Genomic DNA, 24,981 nt, shown 5'->3' with positions numbered 1-24,981 from the left:
AAATTTTACCACGGAAATAAGAACTATAACTGTTTCGACAAGTTCAATTAAGCGGCATAAGTATGATATGACAGCCAGTAAGAGCAAATAAGCTTTGGAAAACCTCGTTTTCTACTAGGACAGTGTTCGGGCACAAATGCGTGTAATTTAATTAGAAAAGAGTTGTAAATTTCGAACAGTTTAGTCCATCGTTCTCCTTGAAACTGGTCAAAAAGACCCTCCTAGAACGTTCTTTTTACTTAGTTTTGCCTACAAACACCACTTTTACAAGTTGTTAATGGACCATTTTAACTTCTTCAATACCCCCTCCCTTTACCTGGTTCAGACCTAAGAAATCTCTTTTCTTCTTCTTCTTCTTTTTCCTCTTGATTGACAGATATTTCCTATTCAGGTAAACGAAAATAAAAAATCAAAGTTAACTTATTTAGCTAATTGACATGTTTCCAAAATTATAAAATGTTGTACTAAAGTTGACCGAGATAAAAGAAAACAGCGTTGAAAGATAAGATAACCCTTATATGCAACAAACCAGCTTTTCGACGACTGTGAGTAAGAAATGTTCTCACCCCCCTCCCAACCAAAAAATAGGGCTGGTTTAGAAGTGATACTATAATTGCACATGTCAATAAACAAAAATACACACTCTGAGTATTTTAGTGAGTTGCACGACGGGAAATTTCCGTGTCATTTAGGAACTTTTGTTTAGAAACTTTTTTACATTTCAGAAGGCTGCTAAATTCTCAAGTGGATTTTCAACATTTTTAAAGAATTTTAATAGATGGAAGCAAAGGGCAGAGGTTTGCCCATCTGCATGCTGAATCTAAATAGAGATTAAATAAAGAAAAAAACAAGTTTTTTCAACTGAAAGTTAGGAGCAACATTAAAACTTAAAACGAACAGAAATTATTACGTATATGAGGGGGGCCCCCCTTGTTAATACCTCACACTTTACGCATAATTCGAATTTTGTTCCAATTCTTAAAGATGACCCCTGAATCAAAAAAGCCGTTTAAATAGAATAAATAGCTCTTTAGAAAGTACTAGAAAAAATTTAGCGCAAAGAGTGAGGTACTGACGAGGGGGAGAACCCCTCATATATCTAATAATTTCTTCTCGCTTTAAGTTTTAATGTTACTCCTTACTTTCAGTAGAAAAAACTTGTGTTTTTTTTTATTTAATTTCTGATTGTCTTTTAAATAATGCTAGGAAATCCGGCACCCCCTTCATGGAAAATTACCTCCCCCATGAAAAGATCCTTCAACGTAACCAAGGGAACTAGAACCTTTAATTTCCGTTTGAATGAGCCCTCAAGCAGTATTCTAGGACCACTGGGTCCATAACAAAAAAAAAAATAACAAAAACGCACCCTTGATCTTTCTTCTGGCAAAAAAATACGAATTTCCACGTTTTTCCAGATACGAGCTTGAAACCTCTACAGTAGGGTTCTCTAATACGCTGAATCTGATTGTGTGATTTTCAATAAGATTATATGACTTAAAATCCGATAAAAATCTGATTATTTTCGGTTACTGTTTCAAAATCGAGTTTCGTTTACTATTGAGCCGGGTCGCTCCTTACTTACAGTTCGTTACCACGAACTGTTTGATACAAAGCCATAGAGTACAAAATATTTGGAACCAAACTAGCGTTGGTATGGGGTCTTCCCGCCGAGCTCTCATAAAAACACGTAGCTGCGTGAATAAAAACGCACCCGTGATCTTTCTTCTGGCAAAAAATACGAATTTCCACGTTTTTCCAGATACGAGCGGGAAACTCTACAGTAGGGTTCTCTAATACGCTGAATCTGATTGTGTGATTTTCATTAAGATTATATGACTTTTAGAAGGTGTTTCCCCTTTTTTTGAAAATAAGGCTCGCAACTAAATTCTCAGGCTCGCAACTTTTGATAGGTAAGACTTACATATTTGAGATCAGCATAAAAATCCAAATCTTTTCGGTTACTATTAAAAAATCGAGTTTCGATTACTATTGAGCCGGGTCGCTATTTACTTACAGTTCGTTACCACGAACTGTTTGATACAAAGCCATAGTTCTAGTACAAAATATTTGGAACCAAACTAGCGTCGGGAAGGGGTCTTCCCGCCGAGCTCTCATAAAAACACATATCTGCGTGAATACAGAATTAAGAGAACAATAAGGTAGGGATTGCCTTGCATTACAGAGGTTTCTACAAAAATTTACCTTCAAAGCGAACGTTGCTTCACTTCTGTGGCCCAAATGCGATATTAAAATCAACAAAGAACACAGATTGTTCAAAAACCTTTCCTTTGCAGCTTAGGTAAAAACATAATTATTTTTGATTATAATAATAGCAAGTTATATATTATATAACATGATAACATATTATGTAATAACAAAATTAAAAAATAACAAATTATAATAATAAACAATTTTATTTTAATTGTTGCTCCGCAACATTTCAAGGGTGAAGGATCTTCTCACTAATCATATAAATACAACGGTATACCCTCATCTCTGTTTACAGGTAAAAAATTTTTATAAGGTCACAAGAACATACCTACACGCTCAGCTACAAGCTCAGCCCTTTTAATTTGTTCGTCTTGAGTATACGTAGATTCTATAAGCTTTTCAATGCAGCTTACTAGAAGACTATCTGCCCGGCCAACTGTCGTATACTTGGCCCTGCACATGGGGCAATCCCTTTGGTTTCGTTCCCATTGCAGGATACAGGTTTGGCAGAATGTATGAAGGCAGGGCAGTTTAACCGGCTAAAAAGAAAACATAGCACAAATAAATCACAAATTAAACCATAATATTTTCGCTAATATTCTTAGCCGTGTCTCAAGATTTCTCTCTGGGACACCATCTGGAATCGTTTTTTTTTTTTTTTGCATTTGACAGGCTCTTGTGATATCGGAATATTACAATTTTCATCGAAACAATACAGCCCAAGTATGCTCAAGAGATGGGTAGTACTGCGTTTCATTTAACATTCGTATTTAGTTTTAACTCTTGCCAAATTACTTCAAAATTTTTCGTTTCGTAGGATTAAAAGGTGGATCGAAAGAAATAAAAATATTCGAAGAAAGGCATTTCCCAAGCCAGCTTAAACATCGCGGTGCTATGGTGTAGTTAAAAAAAAATATTTAAAAATTCGTTTTCCAAAGAAAAGTATAGATCGATACTTAAGACGATAGAAACAAAGTCACACTGAGAGTCAAACTTTAAAAGAACACAAAATAGGGAGTGAATAAATGCATCCTAAATAAACGGAAACTAAAGTGAATAATCAAATAAAAACTTAAAATAGACAGAAATTACCAAAAATAAGAGATGAGCTTCTACCTTCCTCAAATACTTTAACGCAGGAGGGTCGTTTGCGTTTTATTGGAAACAATGTAGATTTTGTAAGGATGTCTTTTTTTGTTTTAACAATTAAAAAAGAACGAAAAAATGGAATAATTATCAAATTTAGAGAAAACAACAAATTTCATAGAATAATATCCCAGCGATTATCAATCTAGTCATACTACTTTAAAAGGACACTTTTTTCACTGATTTTCTTTTTAATTCTATTTTATTAAAAGTATAGAAAACTGGCACCTAATAAAAAATTTAAATGTCTATTAGCAGTTTTGGAAGTAATCTGTTTAGTTTTAAGCAAAACAGTTTGAGTGGAGCTGAATACAACAGATTTTGAACAGACATCTGTCTTGACCTAACAATCAGATAAACCTAAAAAAAGAAGCTATGCTTTGTCCTTACAATTCGATTGCAATCAAAAGTTGGGAATATTGATGCCTAAAAAAAACTTTGAAACGTCAAATTGCAGTTTTTGAAGCAACAAATTGAGTTTTTAATGAAGCGCAAATGATGACCATTCCCTTAGAGAAGTTGGAGGAGGGAGGGCACATTTTTTTCTGGTAATTCTTGTTTATTAATGTTTGACTTGATTATTCATTACAATTTTTAATCTTTGTAGGCTTCATTTATTCATTCAGAGTAACTTTCGTCTACATTAAATTTGGTTCATTTTGTACGCATTTAAATCACCAAGAACAAAATGAAGATTAATAGTTGCTGTCGCAACCTATATCCACTTCGGTTTAGGACATATCATTTTATTAACACCCACAAAAGAAAACTATCTATTAACACAAACAAAAGCAAAGAATCTCCTCTGAACAACGACCGGCTCGCATCTGACTTCACCCATTCAAAAATGAATAAATTCCACTTGCATCCAGCAGCCAGCTATACGAATTAATCACTGCGGAAATAAATAGGCACTGAGGGGTCCACAACAAAAATAATCATGACTCTTCTCACTCATAATAAACATAAAAAGGACACGGGTGGCGTGACGATTGCCAATTCTAGGTATTCGAATTTATAAATGTGCTAAAATAAAAACCGCCAGACCCTTTAGAAACCCTATGTCTGAGAATAAGTTAAAAGTAGTTTCTTGGGTAGACACAATTTAGGTCTTTGCCATCACCCAAAGAAGGGGTAAGTTATGTAAGACCTGCATATTTACAATGTAAACTTCAAGCAAGAATAGCAGTTTTTCGTTGATTTTTTTAAAAATATTTGTGAAGAAGAAGACTTATTTATTTTCAGGAAGAAATAACAATATGTAAGAAAAGGAGGAAGTACAAAAAAGAATATTTTCGATTTTTCAAAAACTGCTCCTCCAGAAATGAGAGAAAACAGCTGAAATACTCAAAATGTAAACTGAATAAATGAGTCATAGAAATTTAACTAACTTATGTTGTTTTTTTTTTGCTGACGTTTTAAGTTTTTATAGTTTTGCTGGCAACTTAGACCGTCTAATTTTATGATTTTACATTTTACTTTGTTTTTAAAATTTTTACGTATTTTACCTTGGCCCGTTTATAATTTTATGCTGTTGTTCGATTGTTTGTTTTTTATGTTCTTTTTTCGCTGTATTTGACGCTAAAGTGCAAATTCGGCCCTTTTGGGCTTGTGATAGCCATTTTTCAGCAATAAATCTTATCTTATCTTAACCAGGCTAAATAAGATAACTGTCTTACGAAAATACTTTATTCTTCTTCTTCTTTTACCTATCTCTTTCAAAAACGATATGCGACATGCAATCGATTTAGGAAATAAACTGACAAAGGATACAGAATGAAAAGTAGAAAAGGATACATTGGTTACTTGACAGTAACACCCAAATCACCTGGCAGAAACAAATATTTTTTATTGTTATCTCTTTATTACGCTTTCGAGCATGGAGCTCACGTTTACGTAAAATCGATTAAATCAAAATGATAGTTAACTCGATAAAATTAAAGTAAATGAACTTAGCTTTAAAAAGTATGCAACAGTATGCAACTTCTTTTGGCACGTGGGGGGGGGGGACGGATGGTATTAGTCCTCACAATTAATATTTCCTTAAAACCCTATAAAGATGATAGTCGGTCAAGTACACTGGTAATAAAAATCTCATTGTAACATCTAGAAATTCAAGTTAATTAATTTAGCTTTCAAATTGCCTACATTACAAAAACAACAATTAATAATTAAATATAACGTCTATCAACTATTCAACTAGATTCAAACTAGTGTCAATCAAATAGGAAGAACTTTGCCTTTTCCCCTCCCAAATGCGCAGGAAGAGCTTTCAAAAACGGTACTGCTAATATTGGTTTCAAAAGATACTATAACTGTGGTGGACAATCTTTTTTTTAATTTATGCATTCTATTCAAGGTCATATCCAGGGGGGTTAAGGTTTGAGCCCCCTCCCTCCTAAAATGTTTGTCCAAATAGTTAAACGTAATAAAAATGAATATAAACAATTGTTTTGTGTGGTTTTTGAAGTTTTTGTAAAGCCCCCCTCCCCCCCCCCAAAAAAAAAACTTTTATAACCCCTGCAGTATAGTGAATACGTAGCACCCGTCATTGGGTGGGTAATCTATGATGCCTATAGCAGCGGGATGAAACCACCCGCTTGTCTTAGTCTGATTTTGTGTCTGGCTCTGTTTGTTTTCAGCAGGGTTGCCACCGCAGCTGATTTATCACCAGATCTGGTGATTTTTCATCCTCCTGGTCATTTTTCTGGGGATTTTCTCAATCTAGGGATTTCTGTTCATTTTTTATCAAATTGTTAAGCGTTCGATGCACGATTAGTTTTGCTTTCCTACTGAGTTAAAATAATCAGAATTTCATAGTTTATGTATTATTTTCGCTTATTATTTCAATAGAGTGGTGCTATTTTGGGCTTCTATGTATCCTTTTAGCTTGACAATCGGTTTCCCTATAGTTACAAATTCTAATTTATAAATAAATACACGCGTGTCCCATGTGTCATAAAAACGGATTAAGGCTTAGAAAGAAAAAAAAACTCTCAGGCAAAGAAAGCACAGTCCCACATGAACATAAATTCAGCAGCATAGGCTAGGTCTTTTTCAAACGACTCAACAGTCTCAAGAAACCAGGGTGCTCAGTCTCAAGGAGTTCTCGTCTAAGGAGCCAGGGAAATAAGATTTATCACAGCTTGTCTGATATTTCAGCTTAGACTTGACCCACGACAATTTTCCGGAAGTAAAATAAATATCTAGGAAATTGACACCATTTGAGTGATCTTTTTCAGAGCTAGAGTTTACCCCTAAGGATACCAACTATGGAAGGGAAATTAAAAACACTCATAAGCAAATGAAATTCGATTTGAGGAAAAAAGAGGATTATTGGGTCTATTCTTTTCAATTGACACATAAAAAAAAGAAAAAGAACAGATTTTGTACAATAAAGACAAAGAAAAGTATAAAAGTAGTCGAACAAATAAAAAGGCTATTCATGGCTAGTGACAAGAGCTTCGGGATAAAATTACGTCTTAGGCTGGACTCCCGGCTTAAGCTACACTTTATCTTCATTTTTAAACGGTTGAAGATCTTTGAAAAACATAATGTCTTAGCTCAGGGTGCCCAACGTGTCTTTTTGGTGTAAAGCTTATCATTATTGACCACCAATTTCTGGTGATTTTCTTGGTGAAAATCTGGTGATTTCTACTGGTGATTTTTATTTGGTTGTGTTGGCAACCCTGGTTTTCAGTCTCGATATAAACCTTGTTGTAAATATTATGAGAAGATAGAATAAATCTGAATTTTTGGTTTTCAACTAGCAAATTTGTTAAAGTCATAGCAAATTGGCAACGAGGATAAAACAGACTCTGTTAATGAACGGAAATTAGCTAAAATGAACAGTTATAGTAAGAATTCAAGTGACAAAAGACATTGCTGTTAATGAGAAATTACGCAGAAAGTTCAAATGGCAATAACAGTAAAGTAAAAGTGAAACAGGAAATAGCAACAATGACTAATACTGGAGTGCTTCACGAATACCAAAAATAACGATTTTTCAGAACACTCAAAAATCCTAGAACAGTATTTTCTGGCTAATAATATAAGTGAAGGAGAAAAGAAAAAAACAATATTTCTCACAGCCCGTGGACAGAGCACATATACGCTGATTAAGAATTTGTGGTCACCAGACTTGCCTAGTGCCAAAACATATGATGAACTGATAGCCTTAGTGACAAATCACTTAAAGCCAAAAAAACTTATAGTTGCTGAAAGATTCAGTTTCCATAAACGCCTACAAAATCCCTCAGAAACAGTTGCTCAATTTTGCAGAAGCTTGTGTGGACTCGCAAAGACTTGTAATTTTGGAAATTTTCTTGATGAAGCGATTCGAAACCAGTTTGTTTGTGGTTTGCGCTCAGCAGCAATTCAAAAGCGACTTCTTACCTAAGAAACTTTAAGTGCCCCAAATGCCCTTTCTATCTCCCAAAGCTTAGAAAGTGCTAATAAAGAGACTTCTAAAATGAATGAACAATCAGTCAACGCAGTTATTGAGCCTAAAAGTGAACGAAGCTGCTTCAGGTGTGGAAAGTTGAACCACACACCTGAAAAGTGTTTCTACAAAGAAAAGGATCGTTATAAGTGTTTAAAGAAAAGCCACACAGCCAAGGTTTGCCGTTCAAAAACCCAAAAGAACTTACAGCAGAAAAGGCCACAGATGAACAAGAAAAAACTTCAAGTTAATGCCGTGAATCCTCACTCTAGTGTAATTAATAATAAAAGTGACAAAAGCAGTCTGCCTGATACCAATTAGCCTATTTTCAAACTGAATGGAAACAAAGACTGTGAGCCATTTACTTTGACTCGGAATGAATGTATCTGACAACAATATTACTTTTGAGCTCGATACAGGTTCGGCAGTGACAATAACGAATATTGATTCGTACAAGAAATGGTGGTCCCACCTTGAACTCTTTCCCACTTCTTTGTCCCTACAAGGATATGGAGGTCACAACATCCCCGTGATTGGTGAAATTATGGTTAAAGGCAAGTATAATGAGCAGAATGCTGACTTACCTATAGTGATTATTGATGGACCAGGTCACCCACTACTGGGTCGTAACTACCTTAAAGTGATTCGACTCAACTGGAAATCAATTTACCAAGTGAATGTGAAAAGTAGAGACAACGATTTACATGATTTATTAAAATCATACTCTGATATGTTTGATGGATCCTTGGGAAAAGCGAGAAATGATAAAGTGTGCCTAGAGCTAAATCCCAATGTGAAAACAATTTTTTTAAGCCCGAAATGTGCCTTTTGCAATACGAGATAAGGTATCTGCTGAACTGGATAAGTTCGAGAATCTCGATGTGATTGAAAAAGTAAATTATTCTGAATGAGCCACGCCGATTGTGCCTGTTCTGAAAGCTGATGGAAATATTCACTATGTGTTGACTACAAAGCACAGTTCATATAATTATCCAGTAAGCTTATCGCAGATCATTTCTGGTCTTCGTTCTCGGTGCGAACAAAAAGCTCCTCCCACTTCTTCGTGCAGTTATTAATAGCGGGTTTCCACTTGTTTCCGATTGTTTCGCGTCTGACTTGTCTACCCGTGAAAAGACCTGACGCCGCTTATGTTTCTACCTTCTCTGGAGCACTCGCACCCCGGTCCGGGTTTTTATAATGGGTGAGATAGGGAATGATCATACTGGATAATTATATGAACTGTGCTACAAAGTGACAATAAATAAAGCCATAAAGGAACAACAGTATCCATTGGTAAGCCCTGAAGAAACGCTGATGAAATTAAATGGTGGGAAAGAATTTCCCAAGCTCGACATGCCAACTGCTTTCACACAGTACGAACTTGACCCAAAGTCGCAACAATGTGTTACGATCAATACACAACAAGGACTGTACAGAGTGAAAAGACTTCCTTTCGGAGTTTCATCTTCCAGCGCAATTTTTCAGGAGTAAATTGACAAGTTACTAAACGGTTTACCTTTTGTTGCCCATGTATGGGATGACATCATTATCAGTGATAAAGGTGCTGATCATCTCAAAAATCTCAAAGCCGTTTTTAACCTTTTCCGTGACGCGAATTTAAAGTTGAGAAAAGATAAATGCACTTTCTTAGCCCCCCGTTGAATATTTTGGCTATGTAGTGAACAGCGAATGAGTTAAACCCTCTCCTACTAAGTTGAAAGCTATAAAAGGAATGGAAAAGCCAAAAAACCGTGACGAGTTGATTTTCATTCCTAGCTCTCGTGAATTGTTATCGTAAGTTTATTCCGCGTACGTCAGAGCTATCATACGCTTTGAACGAAATGACAGCTAAAAAGGCAAAATTTCAGTGGTCAGAAAAGTGTGAGGAATCTTTTGAAGCGTTAAAGGACGCTCTTAGTTTTGAAAGCTTACTAGTACATTAAGACGTAAAATTACCCGTAATCTTGGTATACGATGCGCCACTATACGGTATAGATTGTGCTATTTCGCATATAATACCAGACAGTAACGAAAGGCCTATAATGTATGCGTCCCATTCGTTGTCACAAGCTGAGAAAAACTATTCGCAAATAGAGCGCGAAGCTTTGAGTATTATTTTTGCTTTAAAAAAATTCCACGTTTACTTATTTGGAAAGAAATTCTTGTTGTATACCAATAACAAACCTTTATCACTGATTTTCGTTGAGCATACCAGTTTATCAGTGCTTAGTTCCTCGCGAATCCAAAGATGGGCTATCCAATTGTCTGCATATAACTATGAAATTAAATTTAGATCAAGTGGTAAACACGGTAATGTCGATGCATTTTTCACGTCTGCTTTGTAATAATGTCATACAGTTATGTCGAACTGTGAAGGAACTACCGCCCTTCATTTAAAACAAATTAGCGTACTCCCGATTAAGTTTACCAATATAGTTGAAGCCACATATTCATGCCCTGTTTTAAACAAGGTTAGAGAGCACACGATACGTGGCTGGCCTAATAAAAGTACCGATTTATTGCCAGAGTTGTCGTTATTTCGTAGAGTTCACCAGGAGCTCACTATTGAAAATGGAGTCTTTTTTCGAGGTCTCCGCGTCGTAATTCCAAACGTTCTCAAACGCATCGTTTTGAAAGAGCTTCATTCAGAACCCATAAAGACCTTTGAACCTATGTCATACCACTTCCATCGGTAAGGCCACCAGCCATTTTGAGACAACACATGAGCCCCTGCTCAATGAAAAGATCCATGGAGAGATAGGCTCAGAATCTATCAGAACGTCTGATCCCATGCATCCCATTCTGGAAGGCTTGATAAACGGCAGGATGGATTTCTTGGAGCTTGACCATTCGCTGGAGGTAAAGCTGCCAGGACTGTGCGTAATTATTGTGCCCAGATGCCGCCAGATAAGGTAGCATGTCAGAGGCTAATTTTAAGTGGAGATCCCATAACCCAGATCATTCGGCTCTTAAGAAATTTCGCAGTACAGATACCATATCGGAGTATTGGAACCAGAGTTTCGAGGTTCTGTACAAGAGCAGCTTGTTAGAGGGCGGATATATCGAATGACTTTTTTGTATCTATAGATGGCAAGATATCAAACACGGGCATTAACGTGACTAAATAAATGATTAATTGGAGTAATCTTCAATTGTGACTTTTTAGCTTTCGGCTTTATCCGAGAAATCACTTGGACAAAGCGTGGGACGAAACACTCATTTTTTTTCTTTTTTCTTTAAACCAACAATCGACAAATTGGTGGACAATAAATGCTAAAAGAAACATGTCAAATGAAAATAAAAAAGTACATATTGATGAATATGAAACGGGTTTTCTAGTAGAAACTACATCAGATTAATTGATTTTTGGGCTCAGCTCATCATTTTATGTCAGAGTAGTTGCCTTCTGATAGTATGGTGAAACAGAGGTCACAACGATGCGAAGGGCGAAATCACATATTGATGATTACGAAACTTTTTTCTGGTATATTGTACATCAATTTTGTTTTCATTTTCGGGTTCAGCTCTTCACTTTACATCGGGACGGTACTTCATATACAGAAAAACGAACGTTTATCGACAGTTCATTCTTTTTTTTAGAAAAAACTGATAAGCAAAGAAAAAAAAACTAGTTTTGCGTCTACCTAGAATATGCAACTTTGGATATATTGTTGAGCTTTTTTTTTCTCTACAAATGGTATAAAAATAATTTATGTTGCAATTTGTTTGGGGTTGACCCATATTTTCGGCTAGTTTGCCTGTAATATAAATGACCATGGGATTAAAATTGATAAATAATCACAAGAAGATCAGGCAGTCTTCAAACTCGGTACTGCTAATGTTAATTCCAAAAGAATCCCTATCTGTGGTGGACTACTCTATGTATAAGCTATATGCTCTGTTACACTGACAACAGGTAGATGCCTATCCTGTAATGTCAAAAAACGTGCCTGGGTACTAAGTGTGGCTTCAAGCTAGTTGTGATGGTAGTGCTGATACAATGGAAGACAGCGTTGACACGTTGACGAAAAAATCCATTTATTCAAAAGATCCGTCCATGTTTATTTATTAATATCTATTAAATGATCATGAGATTAAAACTGACAAATAATCATAAGAATATCAGGCAGTCTTCAAACCCGGTATTGCTAATATTAATTTCTAAAGAATCCCTATCTGTGGTGGACTACTCTATGTCTAAGCTATATGCTCTGTTACACAGACAACAGGTAGAGGTCCATCCTGCAATGTCAAAAAACGTGCCTGGGTACTATGTGTGGCTTCAATCTATTTGTGATGGTGGTGCTGATACAATGGAAGACAGAATTGACACGTTGACGAAAAAATCCATTAATTCAAAAGATCAGTCCATCTTTATTTATTAATCTCTATTAAATGATCATGAGATTAAAACTGATAAATAATCACAAGAATATCAGGCAGTCTTCAAACTCGGTATTGCTAATATTAATTTCTAAAGAATCCCTATCTGTGGTAGACTTCTCTATGTCTAAGCTATATGCTCTGTTACACAGACAACAGGTAGATAATACAGAGGCCCATCCTGTAATGTAAAAAAACGTGCCTGGGTACTAAGTGTGGCTTCAAGCTATTTGTGATGGTGGTGCTGATACAATGGAAGACAGCGTTGACACGTTGACGAAAAAATCCATTTATTCAAAAGATCAGTCCATGTTTATTTATAAATATCTATTAAATGATCATGGGATTAAAACTGATAAATAATCACAAGAAGATCAGGCAGTCTTCAAATTCGGTACTGCTAATATTAATTTCAAAAGAATCCCTATCTGTGGTGGACTACTCTATGTCTAAGCTATATGCTCTGTTACACAGACAACAGGTAGATAATACAGAGGCCCATCCTGTAATGTAAAAAAACGTGCCTGGGTACTAAGTGTGGCTTCAAGCTATTTGTGATGGTAGTGCTGATACAATGGAAGACAGCGTTGACACGTTGACAAAAAAATCCATTTATTCAAAAGATCCGTCCATGTTTATTTATTAATATCTATTAAATGATCATGGGATTAAAACTGACAAGTAATCATAAGAATATCAGGCAGTCTTCCAATTCGGTATTGCTAATATTAATTTCAAAAGAATCCCTATCTGTGGTAGACTACTCTATGTCTAAGCTATATGCTCTGTTACACAGACAACAGGTAGATAATACAGAGGCCTATCCTGTAATGTCAAAAAACGTGCCTGGGTACTAAGTGTGGCTTCAAGCTATTTGTGATGGTAGTGCTGATACAATGGAAGACAGCGTTGACACGTTGACAAAACAATCCATTTATTCAAAAGATCAGTCCATGTTTATTTATTAATATCTATTAAATGATCATGGGATTAAAACTGACAAGTAATCATAAGAATATCAGGCAGTCTTCCAATTCGGTATTGCTAATATTAATTTCAAAAGAATCCCTATCTGTGGTAGACTACTCTATGTCTAAGCTATATGCTCTGTTACACAGAAAACAGGTAGATAATAAAGAGGTCTATCCTGTAATGTCAAAAAACGTGCCTGGGTACTAACTGTGTCTTCAAGCTATTTGTGATGGTAGTGCTGATACAATGGAAGACAGCGTTGACACGTTGACGAAAAAATCCATTAATTCAAAAGATCAGTCCATGTTTATTTATAAATATCTATTAAATGATCATGGGATTAAAACTGATAAATAATCACAAGAAGATCAGGCAGTCTTCAAATTCGGTACTGCTAATATTAATTTCAAAAGAATCCCTATCTGTGGTGGACTACTCTATGTCTAAGCTATATGCTCTGTTACACAGACAACAGGTAGATAATACAGAGGCCCATCCTGTAATGTAAAAAAACGTGCCTGGGTACTAAGTGTGGCTTCAAGCTATTTGTGATGGTGGTGCTGATACAATGGAAGACAGCGTTGACACGTTGACAAAAAAATCCATTTATTCAAAAGATCAGTTCATGTTTATTTATTAATATCTATTAAATGATCATGGGATTAAAACTGATAAATAATCACAAGAAGATCAAGCAGTCTTCAAATTAGGTACTGCTAATATTAATTTCTAAAGAATCTCTATCGGTGGTAGACTTCTCTATGTCTAAGCTATATGCTCTGTTAAAGAGACAACAGGTAGAAAATACAGAGGTCCATCCTGTAATGTAAAAAAACGTGCCGGGTACTAAGCGTGGCTTCAAGGTATTTGTGATGGTGGTGCTGATACAATGGAAGACAGCGTTGGCACGTTGACGAAAAAATCCATTTATTCAAAAGATCCGTCCATGTTTATTTATTAATATCTATTAAATGATCATGAGATTAAAACTGACAAATAATCATAAGAATATCAGGCAGTCTTCAAACCCGGTATTGCTAATATTAATTTCAAAAGAATCCCTATCTGTGGTGGACTACTCTATGTCTAAGCTATATGCTCTGTTACACAGACAACAGGTAGATAATACAGAGGCCTATCCTGTAATGTCAAAAAACGTGCCTGGGTACTAAGTGTGTCTTCAAGCTATTTGTGATGGTAGTGCTGATACAATGGAAGACAGCGTTGGCACGTTGACGAAACAATCCATTTATTCAAAAGATCTGTCCATGTTTATTTATAAATATCTATTAAATGATCATGAGATTAAAACTGACAAATAATCATAAGAATATCAGGCAGTCTTCAAACCCGGTAGTGCTAATATTAATTTCAAAAGAATCCCTATCTGTGGTGGACTACTCTATGTCTAAGCTATATGCTCTGTTACACAGACAACAGGTAGATGCCTATCCTGCAATGTCGAAAAACGTGGCTGGATACTAAGTGTGGCTTCAAGCTATTTGTGATGGTGGTGCTGATACAATGGAAGACAGCGTTGACACGTTGACGAAAAAATCCATTAATTCAAAAGATCAGTCCATGTTTATTTATTAATATCTATTAAATGATCATGGGATTAAAACTGATAAGTAATCACAAGAAGATCAGGCAGTCTTCAAACTCGGTACTGCTAATATTAATTTCAAAAGAATCCCTCTCTGTGGTGGACTTCTCTATGTCTAAGCTATATGCTCTGTTGCACAGAAATTACGGTAGATAATACAGAGGCCTATCCTGTAATGTAAAAAAAGGTGCCGGGTACTAAGCGTGGCTTCAAGGTATTTGTGATGGTGGTGCTGACAGATTGGAAGACAACATTGATCAAACAATCAATTTATTCCAACGATCAATTCATGTTTATTCATCAATATTTATAATTGAGCATATGATTAAAACTGGTAAGTAATCACCAGAGCGATTACTTTTCAAAACATTGTCTCTCAGGAACTTTTGATCCTCTCACTGCTTTAAAATTGTACATAGAAAACTCAATCAGATTTTAGAAGGTGGAGCTATTCAAATTTTTTCAAATATTAAAACGAACAGATAAGACTTCCCTATTTAAATTGTACATAGAGAACCCATCTGATATGTCTGAAAAAGTGAACAAAACAACATGAAATAGAGACAAGAGACTAAAGTACCTTAACAAATACTTCGCTGCAAATGCTGCAAGACAGCTCCGAATCTAAACACTCCATGTGTCTCTTCATAGACGCTTCGAGCTTCTCTCGAGCCTCCTTTTCTTGGCGTAATTCCTCTAAAAGTTCAGCCTTACTTTTTTGTTGAGAAAATTGAGTGCCTGAAGTGTATATAACAGTATAGAATAATAGTAATGTATAGTATACTTGACACACAAAAAACAACAAAGCCTTGGCCACAATCGAAAGAGAGAAAAAGAGAAAAAACATACAAAGTAGTATCACCTAAACAATTAAAAAACCCATTAAAACAATGAAGATAACATATAAGAACACCAGTAGCAGTTTTTTTTTCACTTTTAGCTAATATAAACACCCTTCATATTAGAACACTCACCTGGTGGGTCATGCCCCCACGAGCTAACCGCACCAGATTCCTATTACTAATAAAACACAAATTTCCTGCAATTTTTCCAACCCCGACTCTTCCCCCTCATCCACTCCATAAACTTCATTTCTCAAATACCCTAACTCTCCATACGTCCCAAAAATGCAAAATTTTTACTCCCACTCTTAACACACATGGGACAACTAAAAGGACCACTCTTCATTCAAACCCTTCCTAAATATTTTCTCCTTCTGCTTCAAAATCAGCTAAGAGCAGAAAACAAGGTACTAAAAAATAAGAACAGGGCAAAACCAGTTTATATACATTAGTTTTTTTAATTGATTAATTAAAATATTTGCAATTATTTTTAGAATAAAAAAATGATACAAATAAAAGATATCAGTTTATTACGTTACTTCAAGACCACATCGTGTTACAAGTTCTTCCAATTTGTTTCAATTGTTTATTTCTTTTTGTCTTTAATAAATTATCATATTTCTTAACACATTTCTCATATTATATTAAGTATGTTGATTTATATTTGAGAATTTTGTAAAACATTAGGTTAAAGAAATAAAACAATGTGTACTTTTTATGCTACTTCCAGATGTCATCATATAACCAGTTTTTTCACGTATTTTATGTTTATATTTAATTTATCATTAATTATTGCATGTATCAATCAATTTTAAATTCATTTATTTATATTGACTAATCTTTAAACATTAAATAAATAAATAAGATATATTAAACTATAATGTTAAAATACACTTTACTGATTCATTATGTTTATTATATTATTTATTATGTTGGGTCATCAAAGAAATTAACGTAAGGTCCCACACCAATATTTCGCAAAATAAAGCAACATTCTCCCAAAATCGACAAAACATCGAATAAAAAAATAAAAATAAAACATCAGATTTCGTGTTTCACTTTAAAAGCAGACGAAAATACACTTGGAAGCCCTTAGAGCGAAAAACGTTAAGCGCCTTTTAAGAACTTTTCAAAACTTCCTGGTTCATATATAAAATCAGTAAGCAGTTTTAGAAAGTCTCTGGACATGATTCCTAGGAGGGTACAATTAGTGAAAACTTAGCTTAATATTGACAATGTTCATAGTCCCCAAAAGTATTTGGATTGCCTATTGCATGCATTCCCTAGCATTTCAAAGAATTATAACTGAAATTTAATCATAGGATCAATTTGGCACAAGTGTTGGAATTTGGTGTAATTTATTATTTTATATTAATTGCGCGAAGTTTTGGGATTGTTATTTGGTCCTACAGTATTTTAGTATTTAGTAAAATGAAATATTTTATATTTATAATATTAATTCAATTTCATAACCTTTTCATAATAACAAATCAAATAAATAAATACGTCAGAAAATATTATCATGATCATATTTAGTCACTAATTCTTTCAATTTGTTAATCAATACGATTAGAAACACGCCCTCTTATTATGGAAAGGTGAAAGGTGCGATTCTTATTATTTTTCTTATTATATTATTATTTTCCTTATAAATTACAGCTTCTACACTCCACAAAACACGCCTCTCAAAATAAGAGATACTTTTATCCTTCAGGCTCCAAATGAGACAAACAGCATCGCTAAATGCCATTACACGGATACATTGATATTTCCACATTCAATATTCGGAAACAAATAAATTAACACTTCGAAGCTGTTTTAGGTAAAAACTAGAACGATTATAAAAACATTTTCTTAAAAAAAAAGTTATCAACAATAGAGCAAATATCGGTGAAAAAAAAAGGAAAAAAAACGCGCGAACACAAATAAAATGAACATTGTGAAAACGAAAAAATGAAAAAGAGCATAAAATATTCATACTGGATTTTAACAAACAGTCTTTTTTTTAGTTTAAAAAAGATTAATTTTTTACTTTTAGTATACTTTATTTATAAAGTTTTTTCTGAAGTAAAGTAAAGTTATTAAGTGAGTAAAGCATTTTTTTTCTTTCAATCTTTCTACAATCCTGATGAAAAATTATTACTGGAATGGAGAATTTCAGTTCCTATTGGAATGGGTTTTCTCTAAGGATTACGACGGCTTGGATTCTCCATTCGGAAGTTTAATTTTGCAGCGTTGCCAAAATAGAAACACAAAACCCCTCGTCTACTCTCCAAAGCCAATGATTCATATTTATTCCGGATACTGGGTAAAGGAAATTTTCCCTTCCTTGCAATAAGTCTTAAAGCTCGCTTTTAGATGGTTTATAAAAAAAAGGGAGAAAGAACGTTTTAGAGGTCGAGAAATGCCAAAGGGAACAAGCGTATTCATGAGCAAGACATGCAAAATTTCTCATCTTAATAAAACCCTCAATGTCTTTATACGCCACTTTTTGATGTTATGAGTATTGACGGACCCGTACACAGAAATCTTTAGGACTAATATCCGAAATCTCAGGCCTAAAAGAGCTAATTTTTAATTCGACAATTGAAGCTCTTTTTTCAGCCTGTAATCGAAAGAATTTTTTTTTAGGCTTCTAGATTACCTGAATTCCACTGAAAAGATAATTCAATAATATTACTACCAGACACGGTCGTTTTTCTCCATAACTTCCTATGCTCTTTGCAACCATTTTCTCGTATGTGTTATCCCCATGAAGTTTGAATAAAGTCAAGATTTTCTGAAATTTATCACCATCTCCCAGCTTTTTTTTAGGGGGGGGGGACCGGCTTGAGTAATTCTTCTAATTATATAATTAGCTAGTAATAATCTAATAATAAACAGCTGGGAGATGGTGATAAATTTCCAACCTTAGCATTCCACCTTTGTGAAAATCCCTCTCTTCTGATTCACTTTGACCGAGTTAAAATGTTAGCAGTTTCCCCTAAATATTGGAATAAAAAAAGTTAAAAAAAGCCACTGAAATAATAAAATACTTTGAATCGTAATAGAGATGGTGGTAAGGCAAAAGGAAATTTAGGAGGCCATATTGAATACATTAAAAACATCTGAATTTCATCCTATTCCTCCCGAAATAACAAATCGTTCCGGAAACAAAAACAACAATCCTTCTTTTAAAAAGCAAACGGAGTGCTAATGTTTCACCCTCTTCAAAGACAGGGTAATCCACCAGTTTTTATGTTTTCCGTATTTCTTCTATATTGTTTTTCGTTTTCCGTGATTATTTTCTGGACGCTCGGTGAGTTATTTGTCGGTTCATGCTTTCGTAAAGAATTTAAAATAAAACAAGCCTGACGATGCCACACCAAAAGACTGGTCGAAATATTGTTCAATTGAACAATTGATGTCTAAAATTACATAGCTGCACTTGAGCCGAAACAAATTCTTTTAATCTGTTGCGCCCTTGAGGAGCACACAAGGGATTCTTTAAGTGCTCGATGAAGCCTATGGCAATGTTCAAATATACAACTAACAACATAATGCTATACTCTGTATAGATAAATGGGAGATGAATGGAAACCCAAAAGCAGTCTGCGGTAAAGAAAAATATAAAATAATAATAATAAAAGTTCGAGGAATCCTGCACAATGGCGTACAACCCAAAAATACAATTGCAGGAATGGGTCAGAGGATTCTTCTGTACAGTTCTTTGTTATCAATCAGCAATACCACCCGCTGTGCCTTTTCGGGTACTTTTAACGCTTTTTTTTTCTTCCAAAAAAGTGGCTTTACTCAAGCAGTAATCCTATACTGAACGCTCGGAGTCAAAGCAAGAACCTGCAACCTTCCTCTGCCAATATGCAGATGAGAGGTTTCGGTCCATAGGGCTCAGTCCAAGCTTTTGACAGCCCTGCCTGAGGGTCTACCAAAAAAAAAAATGTCTCCTAGAGCTAGTTTCACGCCAAGAAAGAAAAATAGCATCGAAAATTTCGAATTTGTTTCTTTTTTTTAATTTTTACGAAAGCAGAATACCTAAGTAATCCATAGACAATTTCATAGAAAATATGATTTGCTTTCGGTTTGAATATGTGCATTTACGCTTGCGTATTCGATATTTGGACCGAAACGTGAACACTGATTCCAAATACCGCTCACCACTACTACAAACCATTTGGTTCCATCCCTTTATTGAGGATGACTATAAGGTCGTTGGCCGTTCTTTGTCTAATAAACACATTTGGAACAGTGTTACTTTATTAGACAAGATGACAAAGTTACTTTTTTAGATGACAGGGTGGCCGCAAAAAGAAAAAAACTTATATTCCATATTTTTCTTACTTCAAAACCAAAAAAAGAACTGCATTTGAACACAGTCTAAGTCAAAAAATCATAACTGTCGTTTCAAACTTTAATAAATCGCTGGCACATACGAAAAAAAAAATCCAATCCAGACACAAATAAAAAGAATTTTCGGATATGACTTCTAAGACGGAATGGTCATATAGCCATACCACCCGATAGCCCCTTGAATTTGAATTGGCAATAAAAGAAGCTACAAGGGTGTCAGTGAGAATAACGAAGCGGTATTATAAAATCTACTTTCATGCGTGAAGGTACCTACGGGAAGTACAATCCCCTGAGATATATTTATCATTCTTGGGTTTCTAATGCTTCTTTTAACCCCCCCCCCCCCTCTATCAAAAATTCACTCTTATATTTAGTATAGGATCTGTGTACATTCTAACCATCTAGCTTCCTGGCTTTCCCTTTTCAGATCCCTATCAATATGCAGCCCCACCTTCTTGCCACTGTGCCAACTGTGCAACACTAAGTCGCACTGAGGGGTTGATGGAGAAAAAGAAGACAACATCCAAAATTTTGTATATCTGAAAATCCTTTGCAACGCTTTTACAAGTAAGGGTCTTTAGATATAGCTTGAAGGGAGAAACCTATTTATAAAAGTTTGGTCATAGTATTATTTCGGATACTTACAGATTCCAGATGAAGACGGCTCATCACTGGTCAAAACCACAACTTCGTGACAAGGATCAGGCGTCATAGAAACGGCTTCTGGTTCCAGAAAAATTACTTCTGCCTATATCAAAAGATAAAAGAGATATAAATAAATATCATTCATTGGCAAGTCCCTAAAAGAACAGGGAGGTTGATCGTAGCGGCAAAAACAGCGGCTTGTTCATTTATCTGATCCGGAAATTTCCATTTCCCCTAGAATATTCACTCATCGGAAATTTTCCTCCCAAAGGAAGCTTCTCCCCTTAGAAATCCACCCCAAACAACCCCCCTTCCAAAAACAAATAAAAATGGCTGCATAATATGTATCAGGAAGCAGAAGAACGTTCGTCCAAGATCTGCATAAATCAAGGATTCGCGCTTTTGGTTAGGTCGAATCTTTTGAGTTTTCAGCCAGATTTCAACTTCAACGCCCATATATCACAGATCTGCCCAAATTATACAGGTGAGGCCTGTAAGTCTCGAATTTAACTGCTTTATCTAACAATTTTCTGAAAATAACTTCATTTGCTCTCACTGTTCTTTGTCAAATGGGTGAATTCTCAAAGGTGTGTTTACCTCAACATAGGTGAGAGATATTGGCAATAACAGAGAGAAAATTTATCAGTGATGGTAGTCGGCGTCCAGCCTATGTATTACCATTCTCAAATTCGTAAAAATCGATTTTCCTGCTGCAATAAAAGTTATCTTTATTATTAATATTTAAATGATGGAATAATACGTATTTTTGGATCGTGGAAGCAAGCTGTTGATAAGTAAAATTGCGAGATTTGGGGCTCAAAATTATTTTGAAACATATTTGAAACTTTGGGAAGTTGATTAGACCATGGATGAAGGGTGAAGTTTACCAAGCTATTTTTTGTAGTTTTTTCTTTTTCTCTCTCTTTTTCTCTCTCTCTCTCTCACACATACACACACACACTAAATATTCAAAGCACACATGAGTATCTCTCCGTGCAGGCTGTTTACACTTCTTTCATACAAATCTATTTTTGAATCGAAAATCTAATCTAGTATAATAGCATAGATTTTCCATAGGTTAATGTGTTCGTAGATGATAGATCGTACATCGTAATATCGTTTCTCCAGGATCTTGATTGTCGGGTTGCGTCATATTACTTTTAAATCCCTGGATAGGATAAAGCTAGTGAGGACTTCAAATGATACAGGCATCTTCAGTTGATGACAAATTTTTATCACTTTTCTCGATTATTGATGAAACCGATTACACTCAAAGAAAGTGAGTTTGAACTGTGCAGTTTCAACGACTAGATTGTAATTTATCCTCCAAGGTAAATGATGCCCATCCAATCTAAAAAGATCAGAATTTAAGCAGGATAGCTTCAACTTTTAGTTTATTTTACAGGATATAAAAATCCCAACAATTGAATAATTGAACCTTATACATTTGAACTACAATTTAATCTATTATTACAATTAACCTTAAAATTACATTCAACAAGATTTTGACTTGTCGGCCCCAACTTCACTGGCAATCTTCCGTCACTCCTCACCATATCTGTGATCAAAGCCTTCCCACGCTTATCAGTTTGATTCCAATCGACTCTTATTTATTCACAAAAAATGCATTGCATACAGTATATACACCATAGAAGATACATGAGTAGCAACAATATGAAGAATCGATAAAATTTCGGGCAAAACTCTAACCCTGAGCCAGGGTTCCCCTATTTCTGAATTAATGGGCTACTTTGTACGAGGTAAACGCTATTGATTCTAAGTAATTGAATGTAAATAGACTGTTTTGGTGTAAAAAATAATATAAAAGGAATTAATTTAAGAAAAACAAGACAACAAAAAATGGAAGGATTTTTCTTCCTTCTAAAATCGAGGAAGATTTTCTGCGTGTTTTATTGTTTTAAACTGAAAAAGCTCACAGGTACTGGCTCCACTGGGCCAACTAGTGACAAAGAAAGGCAATTATGTAGCCACTTGACCTGTCCTAGCTTAAAAAACACTATTATCACGCTTACAGCAAAAGAGCAGACCTAACAATTTTTTTCATCAAAAATACGATAGTTTCCTTCCAAAAATTCTTTTGTAGGTGCTTATAAACGAGGCTATATTTCGAGAGGCCCATATGAGAAGGATAAAACCCAGAGACACCCCCCCCTACCCAAAAGGTGTCATTTGATATTCTCACTTTGGGACTCGGACCTGTGTACAGATATGGAAGAAACACACAATAGCTGGAACGATAAAACGTTTCAAATGCTCTAAGTAAGGGACTACCACACACATTTAAATGCAGGATGTATTAGAAACAAAAGCATCGTTCCTTAGCTATAAACTGCGTTTTCTCCATATTCTTTCTATCTTAAATGTTATTTAAAAAATTCCGAATATGTCCCCCATTGAAATACACCCAATTCATAGAAAGAGGGGAGATGGGACCAACCGTGACTGGGAGAATAAAACGCTTAAAAAACCAGGGGCGAAAGACTAGATCACTTACATTAAAACATAACGAACATTATTCTGCTACAAACTGTGGTTTCTATCAATTTTTAATTCTGCAATAACCTTGAAGCTTTAAAAGTACACCAATGAGAATTCCAGATACGTTTTTTGGTGTTGGGAACAATGATTTGGAGACTTCCTTTACTTTCCTTTAACCACAACAAACGAAAACTATAACCGTGTTCCTTAAAACTGTAACTACACATTTATTGTAATTTGATCCTGGAAGGACCTATTATTCATTTACTTAGTTTATATGAGGAAGAATAAAACACTTACAGTTTCAACTTTTTTCTCTTTTTCCAATTTTTCAGTCAGTTCAGTAATCTTTTCTTCATATGCTTTTTCCTTATTCTCCAACATCTCTTTCAATTCTTCAACTTGCGCTAGATGCTCTTGCTCTATCTTATTTTTCTCTTCCATTAACTTGTTGATTTCACTTTTGGCAATTTCCAATTTTCCTTCTAGTATTTTCCGCTCTTCTTCTTTGGTCTTCTCCAATTTTTCTTTTTCTTCATTATAGATTTTGATGAGTTCATCTTTTTCTTCTTGCAATTTCTCACCTTGTTGAATTCTCTCTGTGAGGGAGCTAATCTTTGTGGTATATTCATCATTTAATTTTCCAATCTCTAATTCATAGAACTTCTTGCGTTCAGCGCTCTTTGTTTCCAACACGCTTTGTTCAAAGCTTTTGTCTTTGAGTGTATCTTCCAAGACCTCAGAAAAAAATAAAATAAACAAATGATTGCAGTTTCATTACGTATATGATAGAGAGAGAGAGAGAGGGAAAGAGAGGGGGAGAGAGAGGGAGAGAGATAGAGAGAGAGAGAGAGAGAGAGAGAGAGAGAGAGAGAGAGAGAGAGAGAGAGAGAGAGAGAGAGAAATATAGAGAGAGAGAGAGAGAGAGAGAGATATAGATATAGAGAGAGATACAGCTCCACAACCCTTAAGCCTCTTTTTAGTTTATTTTTTATTTTTCAATGTTGTTGTTTCGCGGCATACCCATACAAACGTGGCTTTCGATGCGTTGCTAATTGATTAATCATTTTTTATTTCAAAATAATCATTGCTTGACTATAATAGTTAATTTGACAAAAACACCTTCTGAATTAGTACAGCCAATCCAAAACAGATTCAAAGACTCTCCTTTCCCAGATAAACCCGAGAAAAACGTAGAAATATTCATTGAAGTCAGATGTGACAACCCTAAAAAAATATTTACCTCTCACATATTGAAAATAGGAGCATATCCCCTCCCCCCCCCCCAAAAAAAAAGAATTAAGAAACCCCTCAAAGAAGATTTTGAGAAAAACACATTCATGAAACTCAAATTGGTGTGTTTTTCACTTTTTGTTTTCAAGCTTCAGACCCCCCAGGGGAAAATGTGCCACCGCCTCAGCCCTAAAAAATCTCGTTCGCTACAATTCACTCTTAAAGCATTCAAATGTCAGTGTCTTCCACTTGGACTCATATCAGGACCCCAATTACCCCTCTCAAAATGAAACTAAGATATATTTTGTCCCTAAGCAAAATTTTAGGGAAATTCTAAAAAAGATCAGAGATTTCCCAGCAAGAACTCCGAATTCCTAAAAAAAACGGACACCCATAGCCTATTGAAGTCAACTACAATTGCTATGAAGAATGCAAAAAAAAATAAATAAAACACCAACTGATCAGCAAAAAATGAATCTGGAAAACTGAAGATCAATGTGAATATTTTTTTTCATATATTTTTAAACATTTTATGTAAATATTGATGCATTTTTTGTCTTGCTTAAATAAAAATATTCAACAATCGTTTCAATTTTAATACTTTGGCATTTCTACTGATGACCATCGTTGTATGTGATCGAAATATCTAGACTTGT

General features: G+C 35.0%; 1 protein-coding gene across 2 annotated transcripts in view; it reads right to left on the bottom strand.

Annotated features, from left to right (window-relative positions):
• LOC148944569 (uncharacterized) overlaps window positions 1-24,981 on the bottom strand; it is a 124,306-nt gene that overhangs the window by 77,613 nt on the left and 21,712 nt on the right. For both annotated transcript variants that reach the window (XM_089100713.1, XM_089100714.1), the window contains exons 4-7: window positions 23,393-23,830; window positions 20,594-20,696; window positions 15,340-15,497; window positions 2,540-2,750 (exon numbers count right to left, since the gene is read on the bottom strand). In XM_089100713.1, the coding sequence (XP_088956839.1) occupies window positions 2,540-2,750; window positions 15,340-15,497; window positions 20,594-20,696; window positions 23,393-23,830 (910 nt within the window). The remainder of the gene's footprint in view (window positions 1-2,539; window positions 2,751-15,339; window positions 15,498-20,593; window positions 20,697-23,392; window positions 23,831-24,981) is intronic.

This window comes from Artemia sp. Qi Xiang Cuo, chromosome 14, assembly GCF_049724085.1.
Source record: "Artemia sp. Qi Xiang Cuo chromosome 14, ASM4972408v1, whole genome shotgun sequence".
Taxonomy (NCBI): Eukaryota; Metazoa; Arthropoda; class Branchiopoda; order Anostraca; family Artemiidae; genus Artemia; species Artemia sp. Qi Xiang Cuo.
The sequence above is the reverse complement of the archived record's forward strand: the minus strand, read 5'-3'. Positions and strand labels throughout refer to the sequence as shown.